Source organism: Mustelus asterias, chromosome 17 (assembly GCF_964213995.1).
Source record: "Mustelus asterias chromosome 17, sMusAst1.hap1.1, whole genome shotgun sequence".
Lineage (NCBI taxonomy): Eukaryota > Metazoa > Chordata > Chondrichthyes > Carcharhiniformes > Triakidae > Mustelus > Mustelus asterias.
Genome location: NC_135817.1, coordinates 58931676 through 58949781, shown reverse-complemented (window position 1 = coordinate 58949781; position 18106 = coordinate 58931676). Strand labels below are relative to the sequence as shown.

The 18106-nt window shown below is 44.9% G+C and overlaps 1 protein-coding gene across 3 annotated transcripts in view; it reads left to right on the top strand.

Moving 5' to 3' along the window:
• dop1b (DOP1 leucine zipper like protein B) overlaps positions 1 to 18106 on the top strand; it is a 148553-nt gene that overhangs the window by 67660 nt on the left and 62787 nt on the right. For all 3 annotated transcript variants that reach the window (XM_078232767.1, XM_078232769.1, XM_078232768.1), the window contains exons 13-18: positions 2553 to 2774; positions 4259 to 4898; positions 6676 to 6947; positions 8425 to 8574; positions 15007 to 15107; positions 17513 to 17703. In XM_078232767.1, the coding sequence (XP_078088893.1) occupies positions 2553 to 2774; positions 4259 to 4898; positions 6676 to 6947; positions 8425 to 8574; positions 15007 to 15107; positions 17513 to 17703 (1576 nt within the window). The remainder of the gene's footprint in view (positions 1 to 2552; positions 2775 to 4258; positions 4899 to 6675; positions 6948 to 8424; positions 8575 to 15006; positions 15108 to 17512; positions 17704 to 18106) is intronic.

Below are 18106 nucleotides of genomic sequence, written 5' to 3'. Positions count from 1 at the left end.
ACCCATTGCGGCCCTAGCTGGTCAGATCTGATTTTGCCACTGTTGTATATTATGTTAATCTGTGCAAGCACCTCGGAGCCAAGTGGGATTTAATTGGAATTGTTGCATATTTTTTAGCCGCTGCTTTTCTTGTAGCGCACTGATAGTACATTGTTTGCAGCTCATGACAACGGACTTGCTGTTCTTTGTTGTGGAGACCAGACCACATTAATATTCCAACAAGCCTGAACTGAACATGAGAAATGGTCCTCTGGAAAGATACGATATCCCCAAAGAGTGGTTGTATCAATGGTGGTGCAGTGAATTCGGGTGGGGGGGGGGGGGCGGCCTTCTCCATGTTACCAAGCAATTCATTATATTGTCTGTAGTACCTGATGCCAGACACTGGATGGGACCAGTAGTAACGTTTTATCCATAACACTTAACAGTGGCTAGGATGTGACAGTGCAATAATAATGCTGGCCCAGGCACCACAGTAACATGGACACAAGGAATTGGCAATGAAAGGGACTATTTTCATGTTTTCCTACCCTGTTTAATGTGCCCTTCACCCTACCGAACAAGCAGCCGATGTGGGGGGATGGGGGGGAGGGGGCAGGGGGGGCGACACAAGCCTCAAAGCAATGGAAGATTCAATTGATATCAAACACAATGAAGGAGGGCAATTGGGGCGGAGATAAATCTGGTGAAAAAAGATGCAGGACGCACCTCTTTAAAACTGCTTGCTGCTTGGAAAATGATTTTCACCATGCTATCTCCATTTGGCCTTGATCAATGCCCTACTCTGTGTTTATCAAAACATCTGCCTTGTAACACATATATGTGAATGAAGTGCCCGGGCATAGTTGCGCTAAGTTGGAACTCTTTGTGGTCGAGATAATCAGATTTCGGTGTCAGCTGCTCTTGGATCAGTCAGTTTGCAAAACAAAGAAGTGTAATTTTCCGGAAATGGATTTGAAGAAATGTGCAGGCATTTCCGTTGTTCTTGGATTTGATTGCGTGGTATATTTGTGATAGGGCCGAGATGCCACTGTGGCCCTCAAAGAATTGACATAGAATCGTAGTATCATAGAATCCCTACAGTGCAGAAGGAGGCCATTCAGCCCATCGAGCCTGCACCAACAACAATCCCACCCAGGCTCTATCCCTGTAACTCCACATATTTGCCCTGCTAATCCCCCTGACAAGAAATGTTAATTTGGAATGGCTAATCAACCGAACCTCCACATCTTTGGACTGTGGGAGGAAACCGGAGCACCCGGAAGAAACCCACGCAGACATGGGGAGAATGTGCATATCCCACACAGACGTTGACCCAAGGCCGGAATTAAACCCGGGTCTCTGGCGCTGTGGGGCAGCAATGCTAACCACTGTGCCACCGTGCAAATGTAATGTTATTTTTCACTGGGTGTCACTTGTTCAAATTGCCAGGTATTGTCTACTCAAGATTGCAACCCAAAGATTATTGGTACTTTTGACTAAAGCAATGATGTTGCAAACATCGCCAAGTGTGCATTCTTTGTATTTAGCTGCTCCGTCTCAATGAAGGACATTTTGTGCACCATCTGCTTTTAGTTATTCAATTTCTAAACCATCCCAACTGGGGGTTGTGTTCAGCTAGCACTTAAATGCACCCCCCTGCCCCCCCCCCCATGAAAATACATTTGAAGGAAACTTTTATTCATCTAAATGCAGCCAAAATCCTATCGTGTATGTAACTCTTTCTTTCTGTTTAATTACACTGTTTGACTCCATGGACCTATCTTCAGAAGGTATGACCAGTCTGTTATCTCTCTCTTTCTATTGAGTTGAAAGCTCCCACAAAGGAAAATGATAGTTCAGTAAGGAGAGAAAATGTTGATTGTGGGATGGGATCAGAGGGTTGGAAGCTGTCATCAGAAGGGTTCTTTTGAGGACTAAGACATTATCTAGTGTTTGATCCATTGTTTTCGATATCTGCACCATTATATAATGTCTATCTTGGGTAATAGGGTGGATAGGTGGGGGCAATGAGTGGGAGAAGTAGGCCAATGTTCAATCATAGAAAGGAGGTAAATATTCAGTATTTTTGCTTGAATTTTGTTTTGAGATAAAGGAGTATTTCTGCTGAACATCCAGTCATAGAATCCTACAGTGCAGAAGGAGGCCATTCGGCCCATCGAGTCTGCACTGACCACAATCCCACCCAGGCTCTATCCCCGTAACCCCATATATTTACCCTAGCTAGTCCCCTGACACTGAGGGGCAATTTAGTATGGCCAATCCACCTAACCCACACAGCATTGGACTGTGGGAGGAAACCGAACCACCCGGAGGAAACCCACACAGACACTGGGAGAACGTGCAAACTCCACACAGACAGTGACCCAAGCTGGGAATCGAACCTGGGTCCCTGGCGCTGAGGCAGCAGTGCTAACCACTCTGCCACTGTGCTGCCCTGATCCACTACTTCCCTCTGATGTAACCCACCATATGTAGTAGCTATTAGTGAAAATGTATTGTATTTATTATCATCTGCAGTGGAATAATTTGAATATCACCATTGTCTCCAGGAGCTGTATTCTGAAATTCAGACGCAGTATCTTCCACAAATGCTGTGCCACATTGTGCAGTGTTTGATGGAGCACATGGAAAGCCTGAGTCTGCAAGAGCTCACCAAGAGTCTGAAGATGTGCTACGTGATACTCGGCAAGATTCAGTTACCTGCAACATTCATGGACACAGAGGAGCGGAGTGCACAGGAAGCTGAGGTGGACAGCGGAAGGCCGGCTGAGGTAAGATTCGGACCTTGAGGAAGGGGTGGTCACACCAGCCAAGACAATGAGTCAATCTTGGCAAGAGGGCCACACTGCATTTGGTGTCAGTGCCCATGGGCATGTGGGGGGGGGGGGGGGAGAAAGGAATGTCACATTTCAACAATCCTCAATATTAATAATCCCTTAATGCCTCACCTCTCGCCCTTGGTGAGAATTTCAAGTGAATAATCCCTGGTCTTTGATATTGAAGAAATTCCTTGTTCTACAATGTCAGAATCTATCCACAGCCCCCTCCACCTTCGCTACAATGCTTCCACTTGATTGCAATGTCCGTAGTCACGAAGTCACCATTCGTGTGTGCGGTTTCACCGTTCTATCTCTCAAGCATTGCTCAAGAATCTTTCACATTCTTCCATGTTATTGCACAACCCGTCCCAACATCAAACCTTGGATGTGTCATACCTTCCTCCAACTCAACATTGTGAGGTGAAGAAAGAAAGAGAGTTTCAATGACTCCAGGAAGTGGAGAAACACTTCAAAACCAATGAAGTACTTTTGAAAGTGTAGTCACTTGTTGTGATGTAACAAAATGTTGACCCGAATGTACAATGTAATCCCCAGTGTGCAAAAGCTATAGTTCTGCAAGACTCATTGGGCAGATTAATGAGGGGAGTTTTATCGTCCTGCCCGCCATGGGCGAGGGGCAGACCATGCAAATATCCGTTAACTTCGGGCGGGATTTTCCGGTTTTGGGATGAGTGCGGCTGGAAAGTCCCGCCCCTTGTCTCTGATCAGTTGCTGACGGCCACTGTTTAGTTTGCGTTCAATGATGCATTTAGATGTCTTTTGGTAAAATGCCCTTTCACGGACCGGATGGCCTCCTGCACTGTAAATATTTTATGGATGATTTTCACGTTTGTTTTCTAATTGGGATTCCTCCCCATCCCAAGTTCCTTTTCTATAATGCATGCTGTTTCTGATCAACCTGTTCTGCTAAATTTTATAAAAGCAAATTACTGCGGATGCTGGAATTGGAAACCAAAAGAGAAAATGCTGGAAAATCTCAGCGGGTCTGGCAGCATCTGCAAGGGGAGAAAAGAGCTGACGTTTCAAGTCCAGGTGGCTCTTTGTCAAAGCTAAAAGGCATAGAAAGTGGGAGATATTTATTGACCACTTCTCTTCCAGGAATGCCACCTTTTGAAGAAGTACTGCTCTTCTCTCCAAGAGGATTTTTGTATGCCTCTGCTCCCCATATCGAATAAATATCTCCCACTTTCTATGCCTTTTAGCTTTGACAAAGGGTCATTTGGACTTGAAACGTCAGCTCTTTTCTCTCCTTACAGATGCTGCCAGACCTGCTGAGATTTTCCAGCATTTTTTCTTTTGGGTGCTAAGTTTTATGGTTGCTGTATATTAAAAGTGAAGAGTTGCTGAAATACAAATGTGAATGTGCATACTTGTTTAATGCTGATAACCAACCTTTATTGATGGTGGCATTTCAGAGTCCGATCCAAGAGGAAACCAGTGAAACGGTTTCTGATCCGGAGCACAGTCCGGAGGAGGGAGCAGATTCCATCTTCCCCTCACTGCGATCGGAAGACAGTGGGATTGGATTGAGTGTGGTGTTGTCGGAGAAATCCCAGGACCATGGCGACCGGCGTATATCATCGGACCACACCAACGTGTGGAAGAGTGGCGGCAGCATTCAGGCTTCGATGCAGAACGTACAACAGCTCCTGGCGCATTTTGCATTAAAACACATCTTTGGGACAAATTGCCAGGTACAGGGTGTTGTGGGGGAAGAGGAGAAAGTGGGCACCAGGGGAGGAAAGAAGGCATGGGACAAAAAGCAGATCACCCTGCCTCAGTTCAAGCAAATGTTGTCTGATTTCTTCACCGTCCGCGGGCCAGCGCTGAAGCAGAAGAAGCGGCAGCGGGGTTTCTTCATGAAGTTTGACGGCGCGAAGGGTGAAGGGAACTGGGACGTTGATCACATGCTGCAGGAGGTGGACGAGGTGACGGAGGATTGCAGGCTGGCCTTCGCTGCCACCTGCCAGCTCCTGCTGGAATGTAGCAGTTTTCCCGTGTATCTGTCTTTCAAAGAGATTGAAGCATTTTACTTGGCAGCGTTCCAGGATATCGGTAAGCTGGAGTGTTTCCTTTTTATTCTCCGTCAGTGATGAATTTCCGCCTTCTCCATTTTCTCCATTTTCTATCCCTCTTTCCTGCTGCCCTCCCTCATCTAATCCCAGCACTTCTCGAGGCATTTATTCCCGCCGGTATATGTGTCAGTGGTACGAGTGCCCACCCATGTTGTGCTCAGAGGCCTTCCATGTTTGTACCTGAAAATGGAGTTATATTTTTTAAAAGGGTGCAGGTTGCTTTAAGAGCTGATCACATGATTTGATGGTGATGTCATTGGGGTGTGTGCTCAAGCTGTTGTTTTACTTTCCGTTTTATATTCTGAATCGGAGCCAAGAGCCGGTTTCAATAAAACCTGTTGTGTTATGTGTGCAAACCAAGTTGTTTATTTCTCTGTTAGAACCCACAAGCCCTAACATAGTTCAAACATTATGTGGAGATGCCGGCGTTGGACTGGGGTGGGCACAGTAAGATAATGATTGGAATGCAAGTCTTTACAGGCACAGACAATGTGAGTGGAGAGAGGGATAAGCACAGTGACCATGACACCACATAACCCTGCTACAGCAACCTCTGCAAGATGTGTCAGATCATCGACACAGATGCCATCATCTCATGTGAAAATACTGTCCACCAGGTACACGGTACATACTCTTGCGGCTCGGCCAATGTTGTCTACCTGATATGCTGCAGGAAAGGATGTCCCGAGGCATGGTACATTGGCGAGACCATGCAGACACTACAACAATGGATGAATGAACACCGCTCAACAATCACCAGGCAGGAATGTTCCCTTCCTGTCGGGGAACACTTCAGCAGTCACGGGCATTCAGCCTCTGATCTTCGGGTAAGCGTCCTCCAAGGCGGCCTTCAAGACACACGACAACGCAGAATCGCCGAGCAGAAACTGATAGCCAAGTTCCGCACACATGAGGATGGCCTCAACCGGGATTTTAGGTTCATGTCACACTATATGTAACCCCCATCATTTGGCCTGGGCTTGCAAAATCTCACTTACTGTCCTGGCTTGAGACAATTCACACCTATTTAACCTGTCATTATCCCTCTCTCCACTCGCATTGTCTGTACCTGTAAAGACTTGATTACGTGTAAAGACTCGCACTCCAACCAGTATCTTGCAATTGAGTCTGTGTCTACATATGCCCTGTTTGTGAACCCAACTCTCCATTCACCTGATGAAGGAGCAGTGCTCCGAAAGCTCGTGCTACCAAATAAACCCATTGGACTTTAACCTGGTGTTGTGAGACTTCTTTAGTTCACACATTGTGAGTGTTGCTAGGTTACTTGACTTTGCTGATATAAAGGCCTAGTCCAACCCTGTCCTTGTTGGCTTTCTGAGAGCGACCTCAATCAAAAATTGAAATGCTTTTTCTGTTGCTTGAGGCTAGCCTTTCTTTCCCACCCACTTCCCTCCCCCACCCCCATCAACTAACACCTCTCCCTGTCTGACCATCAAAGTGGGAACTGAACCTGGCAATTTTCATTGTGTGGCTCATGTATTCTGTAACAACTAACTCTGCCTTTAGAGGCCCTTGCTTCAAACACTTGATTGCCGTCTTCCCTTCCTGGGCTGATTTTGATCCTTGTCATTGCCACCGAGTCAGATAGATAGATTAAACAGAGGAAAACCCTCCCTCTCACGGTCACGATAATTACACCTTGACTCAAATATTCTTTTGGTAGTTGGTGTGTCATTCAGGTTTCTTTATTAACGAGATGTGTCTGATGTGCCCATCTCTCTGCTTGAACCCTTCAGGTGATGGTGATGCTTGCCTTCCTCTCTGGCTGAAGTCGCTGATGACCCTGTCTTGCTGTATCAGTGATTGCCACGTGCAAAACGTAGCCATATCTACTTTACTAGAAATGATTAATCACTCTCACTCATTGGCACTGGTTATAGAAGACAAAGTCAAGCGTTACAAAAGTTCGGAATACAGAGTATTCCTGGGGAAGTTGCAGATGATGACAGTTCCACCCATTACCCCAGCAACATTGAAGCTTATGGCTGAGAGGACCAATTTTTATCAGGTACATTACTGGGGCTGTTATTTCACACCCTTGTTGTCGTGATTTTGTTCACCTGTGACAAGCTTGTGTTTAAAACCTTCTTATAAAGAATCTTTGGAATCATATGTCATTTGGGTGAAGGATTAATGGATACAGCCCAACAATTAGTGATTACTGAGAAACAATTTGAGATGCCGAGTTGAGTGTCAATTGTTTTTCTTCTCTACAAATTATTTTTTGGAACCAAAAGCATCATGCTAACAAAATAACCTACAAGTGGAAACCTACTTTTTGAGAAGTTCTTGAATTGTGGGGACACATGGGAAATATTATGGGCGGCACAGTGGTTATTACTGCTGCCTCACAGCGCCAGGGATCTGGGTTCAATTCCCGACTTGGGTCACGGTCTGTGCTGAGTCTGCGCGTTCTCCCCGTGTCTGCGTGGGTTTCCTCTCAAAGTCCAAAAGACGTGCTGGTTAGGTGCGTTGGCCATGTTAAATTCTCCCTCAGTTGTACCCGAACAGGCGCTGGAGTGTGGCGACTAGGGGATTTTCACAGTAACTTCATTGCAGTGTGAATGTAAGCCTACTTGTGACACTAGTAAATAAATTTTAAACTTTAGAGTGACAGAAGAAGTCTGTGTGTGCGCGTGTCTGTCCTATTCCCACATCACTGCAAACGAGCCCTGTGTCTGGTTGCCACTAGGTGGTGAGGCACCTACACGCAACCTTTCTTCCTCTGTCTGGGGGAGAAAGCCATCCTCGTGCTCTCTCCTTCCACACGTGGAAAGCACATTAGAAACGCATTAAATGAGTATTGATTCCAGCCAATGGAATTATTACACATGCAGAACAGGCCACTCTTCCCTATCACAATTTATTGATAATACTCCTAATTATAAAACTGTCTATCCTCCAAACTATTGTAAAAAATGTATATAAATGTCCTGCTTTACTTGTATCTGCAGGGCATTCCTTCAGTAAGTCACTAAATATTATGGCACAGAAGCCCATTCGGTCCATTGTGCCTATACTGGTTCTCATAAAGTAGCTATCCATTCAGTCCCATTGCTTTGTCAGTTGTGTAGCTTTAATGCTTTCAGGTTATCTTAAAGTTTTAAAATTGGTTTATTCATCACAAGTAAGGCTTACATTAACATTGTAATGAAGTTGCTGTGAAATTCCCGTAGCCGCTACACTCCGGCGCCTGTTTGGGTCAATGCACCTAACCAGCACATCTTTCAGACTGTGGGAGGAAACCCACGCAGACACGGAGAGAACGTGCAGACTCCACACAGACAATGACCCGAGGCCGGAATTGAACCTGGCTCCCTGACGCTGTGAGGCAGCAGTGTTAACCACTGTGCCACCGTGCCGCCCCTGTTCTTGTGAATGCATACATTTTAAAATGTGCGTTTTTAAATACTGGATAAATCTAATGTTTTGTTTTAACAAAGATGATTGATTTTAAAATATGTCTATGTTCATTTTCTTAACAGAGAGTTGCACATGTGTTATGGAACCAACTACATAAGGAGAGCAGGGAGCACCACATCACCTCTGTTGAACTCTTCTATAAATTGCACTGCCTTGCTCCAGCTGCTATTTGCGAGGACATTATTTGCCAGGCTTTGCTTCACAAGGATAAAGTGGGTTTCCTTTCATTTTTTGATCATTCTTGTATCGTTCTGCTTAAACACAAACACTAGGAAATTAAACCACTTTTTCTGTAGGTGCTAGTATTAAAGTTCAGAAACTAGTCACGTTATTCTAAATAACTTGTTTTTTAAAAAAAAAGAATGAACCTAGTTTTTGTTTGCTCAGAGACATACAACAGAATCTATTGTACGGTAATAAGATTTGCTAAGAACTGTGACATTTAAAAATCAAAGCAATTACATTTAATTTCTGTCTGATTCAATGCTGAAGGGGCATTATTTTTGATTTGATTTATTATTGTCACATATATTAGTATACAGTGAAAAGTATTACTGCGCGCTGTACAGACAAAGCATACCGTACATAGAGAAGGAAAGGAGAGAGTGCAGAATGTAGTGTTACAGTCATAGCTAGGGTGTAGAGAAAGATCAACTTAATGCAAGGTAGGTCCATTCAGAAGTCTGATGGCAGCAGGGAAGAAGCTGTTCTTGAACTGGTTGGTACGTGACCTCAGACTTTTTCCCGACAGAAAAAGGTGGAAGAGAGAATGTCCGTGGTGGGTGAGATCCTTGATTATGCTGGCCGCTTTTCCAAGGCAGCAGGAAGTTTTTAATGTTTATTTATTAGTGTCACAAGTAGGCTTGCATTCACACTGCAATGAAGTTACTGTAAAAATCCCTTCCAAAGACACCTGCGTGATGGTGAATTATTTACTGGTGAATGAACCCAATATAGAATTTTATCCCCATTTGCTTCTTTAATTCTTGCAATATAAATGTCGAGTTCACAGGGAAACCTTAGGAAAGTCTGTTGCTGTCCTCAATTAATTAGTCCCGTTGCTCCTTTCAATAAACAGATTGGATTATTTATTCTACCAGATTTCACTCTGTTACTTGGTACATTCTAATGCACTTTCTAATGATTCAGACACTGAGCACATTTCTTACACAGATTGATTTTTAATTCAAAATCTGCCACTGAGTTTAGAACATAGAACATAGAACATTACAGCGCAGAACAGGCCCTTCGGCCCACGATGTTGCACCGACCAGTTTAAAAAAAAAAAAACTGTGACCCTCCAACCTAAACCAATTTCTTTTCGTCCATGAACCTATCTACGGATCTCTTAAACGCCCCCAAACTAGGCGCATTTACTACTGATGCTGGCAGGGCATTCCAATCCCTCACCACCCTCTGGGTAAAGAACCTACCCCTGACATCGGTTCTATAACTACCCCCCCTCAATTTAAAGCCATGCCCCCTCGTGCTGGATTTCTCCATCAGAGGAAAAAGGCTATCACTATCCACCCTATCTAAACCTCTAATCATCTTATATGTTTCAATAAGATCCCCTCTTAGCCGCCGCCTTTCCAGCGAAAACAATCCCAAATCCCTCAGCCTCTCCTCATAGGATCTCCCCTCCATACCAGGCAACATCCTGGTAAACCTCCTCTGCACCCTCTCCAAAGCCTCCACATCCTTCCTGTAATGTGGGGACCAGAACTGCACACAGTACTCCAAGTGCGGCCGCACCAGAGTTGTGTACAGTTGCAACATAACGCTACGACTCCTAAATTCAATCCCCCTACCAATAAACGCCAAGACACCATATGCCTTCTTAACAACCTTATCTACTTGATTCCCAACTTTCAGGGATCTATGCACACATACACCTAGATCCCTCTGCTCCTCCACACTATTCAAAGTCCTCCCGTTAGCCCTATACTCAACACATCTGTTATTCCTACCAAAGTGAATTACCTCACACTTCTCCGCATTAAACTCCATCCGCCACCTCTCGGCCCAACTTTGCAACCTGTCTAAGTCTTCCTGCAAACTACGACACCCTTCCTCACTGTCTACCACACCACCGACTTTGGTGTCATCAGCAAATTTGCTAATCCACCCAACTATACCCTCATCCAGATCATTAATAAATATTACAAACAGCAGTGGCCCCAAAACAGATCCCTGAGGTACACCACTTGTAACCGCACTCCATGATGAATATTTACTATCAACCACCACCCTCTGTTTCCTATCCGCTAGCCAATTCCTGATCCAATTTCCTAGATCACCCCCAATCCCATACATCTGCATTTTCTGCAGAAGCCTACCATGGTGAACCTTATCAAACGCCTTACTAAAATCCATATATACCACGTCCACTGCCTTGCCCCCATCCACCTCCTTGGTCACTTTCTCAAAAAACTCAATAAGGTTAGTAAGGCACGACCTACCTGCCACAAAACCATGCTGACTATCACCTATCAATTCATTACTCTCCAAATAACTATAAATCCTATCCCTTATAATTTTTTCCAACATCTTGCCGACAACAGAAGTGAGACTCACCGGTCTATAATTCCCGGGGAAGTCTCTGTTCCCCTTCTTAAACAATGGGATTCAACACTGACCACTCCCCAGTCTACTGATTCATCTTTTTATATCAAAGAACGTACTTGTATACAAACGTGCAAATTAGGAGCCCCTTCAAGCTTCATGGCTGATCTGACTGTGGCCTTAAATCCACTTTCCTGCCTAAGCCCCAATACTCTGTCTTCCTTGTTGGTCAAAAATCCATCTCCCTGTGTCTTAAAAATATTCATTGACCCTGTCTCCTCTGCTCTCTGGGAAAGACTGTTCCAAAGATTCGGGACCCTCTGAGCTTAAAAAAAAAAATTCTCATCTCTTTCTTAGTTGGGAGACCCCTTATTTTTAAACTTTGTCCGCTAGTTCCAGTTTCTACACAAGGGGAAAACATCCTTTCAGAATTCACCCTGTCAAGTCCCCTCAAGATCTTGTGCTGAATTAAGATTGCCTCTCATTCTTCTAAACTCCAATGGATGCAGGCCCAACCTTTCCCACACCCCAGAAATCAGTTAAATGATCCTTCTCTGAACAGCCTCCAATGCGTTTGCAATCTTTCTTATACAAGGAGACCAAAACTGTACAGAGTGCTGCTTGTGGCCTCACCAGTAACCCTGTACAACTGCAGCAAGAAATGCTGACTTTTATATTCCATTCCTCTGACAAATGACAGCATTCCAGGAAGGCAGTGGCTTAGTGGTAATCTCGTTGGATCAGTAATCCAGAGAGCCAGCATAATGCTCTCGAGACATGGAAACTGGTGGAATTTAAATTCATTTAATTCAGTCCGGAATTTAAAGCTAGTTTCAGTGATGGTGACTATGAAGATATCATTAATTGTTGTAAAAATCCATCTGGTTCAATAATGGGTGGCACAGTGGTTAGCACTGCTGCCTCATGGCACCAGGGACCTGGGTTCGATACCCAGTTTGGGGCACTGTCTGTGTGGGGTTTACACTTTCTTCTCGTGTCTGCGTGGGTTTCCTCTGGGTGCTCCAGTTTTCTCCCACAATCCAAAGATGTGCGGATTAGCTGCATTGGTCATGCTAAATATCCTGTTAGTGTCAGAGGGACTAGCTAGGGTAAATGCATGGGGTTACGGGAATAGGGCCTGGGTGGGATTGTGGTTGGTGCAGACACGATGGGCTGAATGGCCTCCTTCTGCACTGTAAGATTCTATGCATGCTCTTCGGGGAAGGAAACCTGCCATCCTTACTGGTTCCAGCGTACAACTAATTCCAGATCCACAGCAGTATAGTTGACTCTTAATTGCCCCATGAAATAGCCTAGCGAGTCACTCGATTCAAAGACAATTGGGGATGGGCAACAAGTGCTGGCCTTGCTACCCGCATCCCATCAAAGCATAACAAATATTCCATTTGCCTTTCTAATCACTTGCTGTGCCTGTATTTCTGTTTGTGATTCATGTACCAGGACACCCAGTTCCCTCTGTACCACCGAATTCTGCAAGCTCTCTCCACTTGAATAATTTACTGCTTTTCTATTCTTTCTGCCAAAGTGGACAAATTCACATTTGCCCGGATTATATTCCCATCTGCTGGATTTTTGGCCAATCACTTAACCTGTCCAATATTCCTTTTGCTCTCTTCACAAGGTACTTTCTGACCTCCTTTTGTGCCATCAGATTTAGTAACCATACATTTGGTCTCTTCATCAAAGTTGTTAAAACAAATTGTAAATAGTTGAGGTCTTGGTACTCCACCCGTTCCATCTCGCCAACCTGAAAATTACCCATATATGCCTACTTTCTGTTTCCTGTTCGCTAACCAATCCTTTCTGGAATTTCAGTCATTGAAGAAGTAAAAAGATTTCCCAGCTCTTAGCAGTTGAAAACAATCCAGCTTAGAATCGCTCATTAAACAAAAGCAGAAGACTGTTTATCTTCAGTAATGATTGACGAATAAGGGTAACATGCAACCCTGAAATGCATCTTTATGTAATATTGTTTAATTGACAGGTTGTTATTTTAAGGGAAAAAAAAATCTGTCCCTGCATAAACCGAGGCATATTCTGATTTCTTGAGTAGCCTTCATCTTTTGTGTCACATAGGAATTAGAAGCAGAAGTGGGCAATTCAGCTCTTCGAGCTTGCTCCATCATTCAATCAGATCATGGCTAATTTATTCCTGGTCTCGAATCCACCTCCTCACCTGTTCCCCAGATCCTTTCAATCTGTTTTTATCAGAAACGTATGTATCTCCTTCTTGACACCATTCAATGATTTGGACTCCATGCTGCTATGGGGCAGCGAGTTCCACAAATTCACCACCCTCTGCGAGAAGTAGTTCCTCCTCATCTCAGTTTTAAATCTACCGTCTCTCAACCTATACCTGTGCCTCTTGTTCAATATTGCCCCACAAGGGGAAACATTTGGCCTATCTTTACTTTACCAAGCTCTCTTTCTACTGAAATTTTATATACCGTGTCTGTGTGAGTTTCCTCCTCGTGCTCCGGTTTCCTCCCACAGTCCAAAGATGTGCCGGTTAGGTTGTTTGGCCATGAGAAATTGCCCCTTAGTGTCAGGGGGACTAGCAGGGTAAATATGTGGGGTTACGGTGACCTGGGGTTGGATTGTTGGGTCGATGGGCTGAACGGCTCCTTCTGCACTGTAGGGATTCTATATACCGTGGTCAGATCCCCCCTCATCCTTCTGAACTTGTGATGGCAGCTGTACATTCAATTGATTAACCCCAAGCACTAGGATTTCTTCCCTGAACGATCTTTGCTCCTCTACACATTTCTCCTTCATTAAGACACTCCTTAAAACCTACCTATCTTAGTATCTCCTTTCGCGACTTGATGTCAAATTATGGTTGCTAAAGCTCCTGTGAAACGCCTTGGGATATTTTGCTGTATTATTGATGCTATATAATTACAAGTTGTGATTGTAGCCTGCACTGTACTTTCCTGTTTACATAATGGAATCATTAACACATCCTCCTGGCTTGAATTCCACAGAGCTCTGGAAGGCAAGCTGAAAGTACATCAAAGAACAGTGTGATACTGATTTGTGGTGCTCTGTTGGGGTCCCTGTTGTTGTTGTTATGTTATGGACATTGGCTATTTCTCCATAGCGAGGAAGCCTGGGTATGCTTCGTGGCACTGTCCTTCCCCCTTGACGAGATCAAAGCTCCCTCATTCGCATCATCATTTCTCATCACTTCCTAAATCCGAGGCCTATTATAATTTCCATTCTGAAACCCGCCACTGCTCAAGATTGCCCTTCTGCTACCTTCTCTCTCTCTTGACACAGGACAAGTCCCTTGATTGAAATCAGGCCTCCGTCAAGAATTATCCCTGAAATTTTGGGGAGAAATTCCGATCATAGCACAGCGGTTAGCACTGCTGCCTCACAGGCTCGGGTGACTGTCTGTGTGGAGTCTGCACGTTCTCCCCGTGTCTGCGTGGGTTTCCTCCGGGTGCTCAGATTTCCTCCCACAGTTCAAAGATATGAAGATAGAGTGCCCATGGTAAATTGCCCCTTATTGCCCCAAGATGTGTAGATTAGATGGACTAGCCATGGTAAATATGAGGTTACAGGAATAGGGTGGGGGAGAGGGCCGGAGTAAGATACTCTGTCAGAGAATTGGTGTAGACTCAATGGGCCAAATGGCCTTTTTTGCACTGTAGGGATTCTATGATACTCTGCAAAAAGTCAACAGCTCACAGATAAAATGCGAATGAGGATCCGTTTTTGACCTGTCCTTGGGCCTTTTGTTTTGGACATTTTCAACCTCCACAATGCTGAGGGTGAACCCAGAAAGGGACCCTGAAAGTTCCATATTCCATTCCTGAAAGCTGGCACCAGGTGGGAGCAAAATGCAATGGTTTTATCATTTCAAATCACTGGTGTGCTGCCCAAAAGGACTTCTGCACACTTGTAATGTTTTACTGTTCAGCTGATGGCGGGAATACCTTTCATCGGTTTGATAGCTGCTGTTTCGGAATTCCTGAGTCAGAACTGAAATCCGGTTACTCCTGCTATCGAGCAAAGCTAACACTTTTGCCACTGATTTTCTTCTTCTCTCACAGGGAATCCGATTGGAAGCACTCTTTAGGTTCTCCGTGTTGTGGCATTTTACACGGGACATTCAAGGCAACAGAACATCCTTCTGCACTCGTTCGTTTGATAGGTAATGTCATAATCTCAAGGGAGTTCAAAAGGGAGTAAGTCTCCCTTTTTTAAAGGGAAAATTCACTGGTGCGCATGTCAGGATGGGCTGGGAAGGCAGCTTTGCATCGATGTCGATTAGGGAAAAGGAATGGAAAACCAAGGCAGTGATGGACGGGTTGGGGTGGGAGGCATGTGCTCCGTTGGGTTTGGTGGCGCGATGCTCAGCAGTGGAAGCTTGGTCACAGTTCAAGTCCCGTCTCGCCAGCTGGTGAATCCTACCAGAAAAGTGAGGAAGGAGGCGTCTCGGAAGGGGATAAGTCAACCACAGTTAACCAAGGGAGTTAAGGATAGTATTAAAGTGAAAAAAAAACATATTCTTCATGTGATGTGGGAGCAAGTATTCCTCATATGCAGACTGTGCTCAAGGCATCTGAACATTCCTCACACTGCTTCAGTACAGTAGAGTCACAAATATTTCAGATTAAATTCCTGATATCTCAGGCTTCAGTCTTCGTTCGAGGCCGGATTTTAAGCCAGGGATTTTCACCACCCCGCAGAGGGAGGGACAGGACGGATCTCTACGGAATAGTTTCTGTTCAAGTGGACGGGGTTTTTGCCTAGAATTGGGCCAGATGACTAATGCGATTGAGATTTTTTTTAAAAATCATTTGGAAGGGTGAATTGTGAAGGGTGGCATGGTGCCACAGTGGTTAGCACTGCTGCCTCATAGCTCCAGGGACCCGCATTCGAGTCCCAGCTTGGGTCACTGTCTGTGTGGAGTTTGCACGTTCTCCCTGTGTCTGCGTGGGTTTCCTCCAGGTGCTCCGGATTCCTTCCAATCTCCAAAGATGTGTGGGTTAGATGCATTGGCAATGCTAAATTGCCCCTTCGTGTCCCGGGATGCGTAGGTTAGAGGGATTAGCGGGGTAAATATGTGGGGTTATGGGAATAGAGCCTGGATGGGATTGTGGTTGGTGCAGACTCGATGGGCCGAATGGCCCCCTTCTATATTGTAGGGATTCTATGATTTTATTAAGGAGCTGGCAGGGGCATGAGGCAGACATTCGGTTCTGTACTGTGCCCCAGTTTGGCTGCAAAGATAGAGGAATTGGGATTTCCTCCTGCAACTTTACTCCCATCCAACTAACTCATCCCGCCTCTGTATTACGTAGCTCTCACCTGATTGAACTAAAAAGAACACATATTTAAAAAGTGACTTGTAGAATTAATGTTTCTTGGTACTTGAGAGGGTAAGACAGAACTTGCATCTTTATAACTTTTTTAATGTCCTCAGGACATTATAAACTCATAAATTGCTTTGAAGCGTCATCACTGGATTTGTTCCAAGTACACAGTCTAACTTGCTTGCAGCAAGTTTTTCCTTTGAACCGTAATTAAAGTGGCCACCTCGATTATGTCTTTCGATTGTGGAATCTATTAGTTTGTAGGAAATGCTAGCAGCAAGATAACTGACGTGTGGTTCAATGGCAGAACCGTCCTCACCTGAAGAATGGGGATTGTAAGAGGTATTGATGAAATGGCTCATGATGTAGTCAGAAATATTTAAGAGCCGCTTGGTGGAGAGAGACATAGCAAGCTGCTGGGTTCAACGAGATAATATAGGAGTCAATGTAGGAGCAACATGCAGAAATGACCCACCAATGGGGTGGCTCAGTGGTTAGCACTGCTGCCTCTCAGTTCCAGGGATCCAGGTTCAATTTCGGCCTTGGTCACTGCCTGTGAGGAGTTTGCACTTTCTCCCTGTGTCTGTGTGGGTTTCCTCCCACAGTCCAAAGATATGTGGGTTAAATTGATTGGCCATGCTAAATTGACCCTTAGTGTCAGGGGGATTAGCAGGGTAAATGTGAAAGATTACTGGAATAGGGCCTGGGTGGGATTGTGGTCGGTACAGACTGAATGGGCTGAATGGCCTCCTTCTGTATTGTAGGGATTCTATGCAAGGGCATGATGGGAGAAGATCGTGCCATCAACTCAGAATCTGAAGTTAGAGGGTCAAGTTTAAAGTTTTTGATTTGCTGAAAGTCTTTTCATGACCTGCATGTCTCTGATAGAAATACTAGTAGAGTTAAAGTTTATTTATTAGTCACAGGTAGGCTTACATTAACACTGCAATGAAGTTACTGTGAAAATCCCCCCGTCACCACACTCCGGCGCCTGTTCGTGTACACTGGGGGAATTTAGCATGGCCAATTCACCTAACCTGCACATCTTTGGACTGCGGGAGGAAACCCTCGCAGACACAAGGAGAATGTGAAAACTCCACACAGATAGTGACCCAAGCCGGGAATCGAACCCAGATCCCTGGCACTGTGAGGCAGCAGTGCTAACCACTGTGCTGCCATGCCACCAAATACTAAGCTTCACTGTGTAATCTGATGGATTCTTTCTGATTTTTGTGTTCAGGAGCCTCTTTGTGGTGTTGGACAGTCTGAACTGTTCTGATGGAGCGATCGGGGCTGCAGTGCAGGGTTGGCTTGTCCGTGCCTTCTCCTTAAATGATGTTGCTCGAATTCTAGAACCCGTCTTCTTGCTGCTTCTCAACCCAAAGACACAACGCACGTCCATACTGTGCCTGAAAAAGAAAGTAATGGGAGGTAATACCAAATGTTGCATGGGTGAAGTGAAAACCCACACCACCTCCACCTTGAGATGAGTGAATAAAAAAATGGAGAATGAGTTTGTACCCGTGTTATATTGTGGCTGTTATGGCATCGTCAATAGATTTCAAGCTTTGTTCAGAACAAGAGTTATTTATTGACGAGAGAAACGTGGTACAGGAGGGTTGCGGTTCTAAGGCTGCCTTGGAGCAGCAACTCCAGTCTTTACATGCATACTTCATGGCTGCTCGATGGTTCTGCCTGAGGGGACTCCACCCTCTGGTCTGATCATTCACTCTGTTTTCATTGGTTCCTCAAGTCAGGTGACTCACTTAAAGAGACAGACAGTACAGACAAACCAGCCAGTTTGAGACTCTGGACGTGATCTTATAAAAAACAA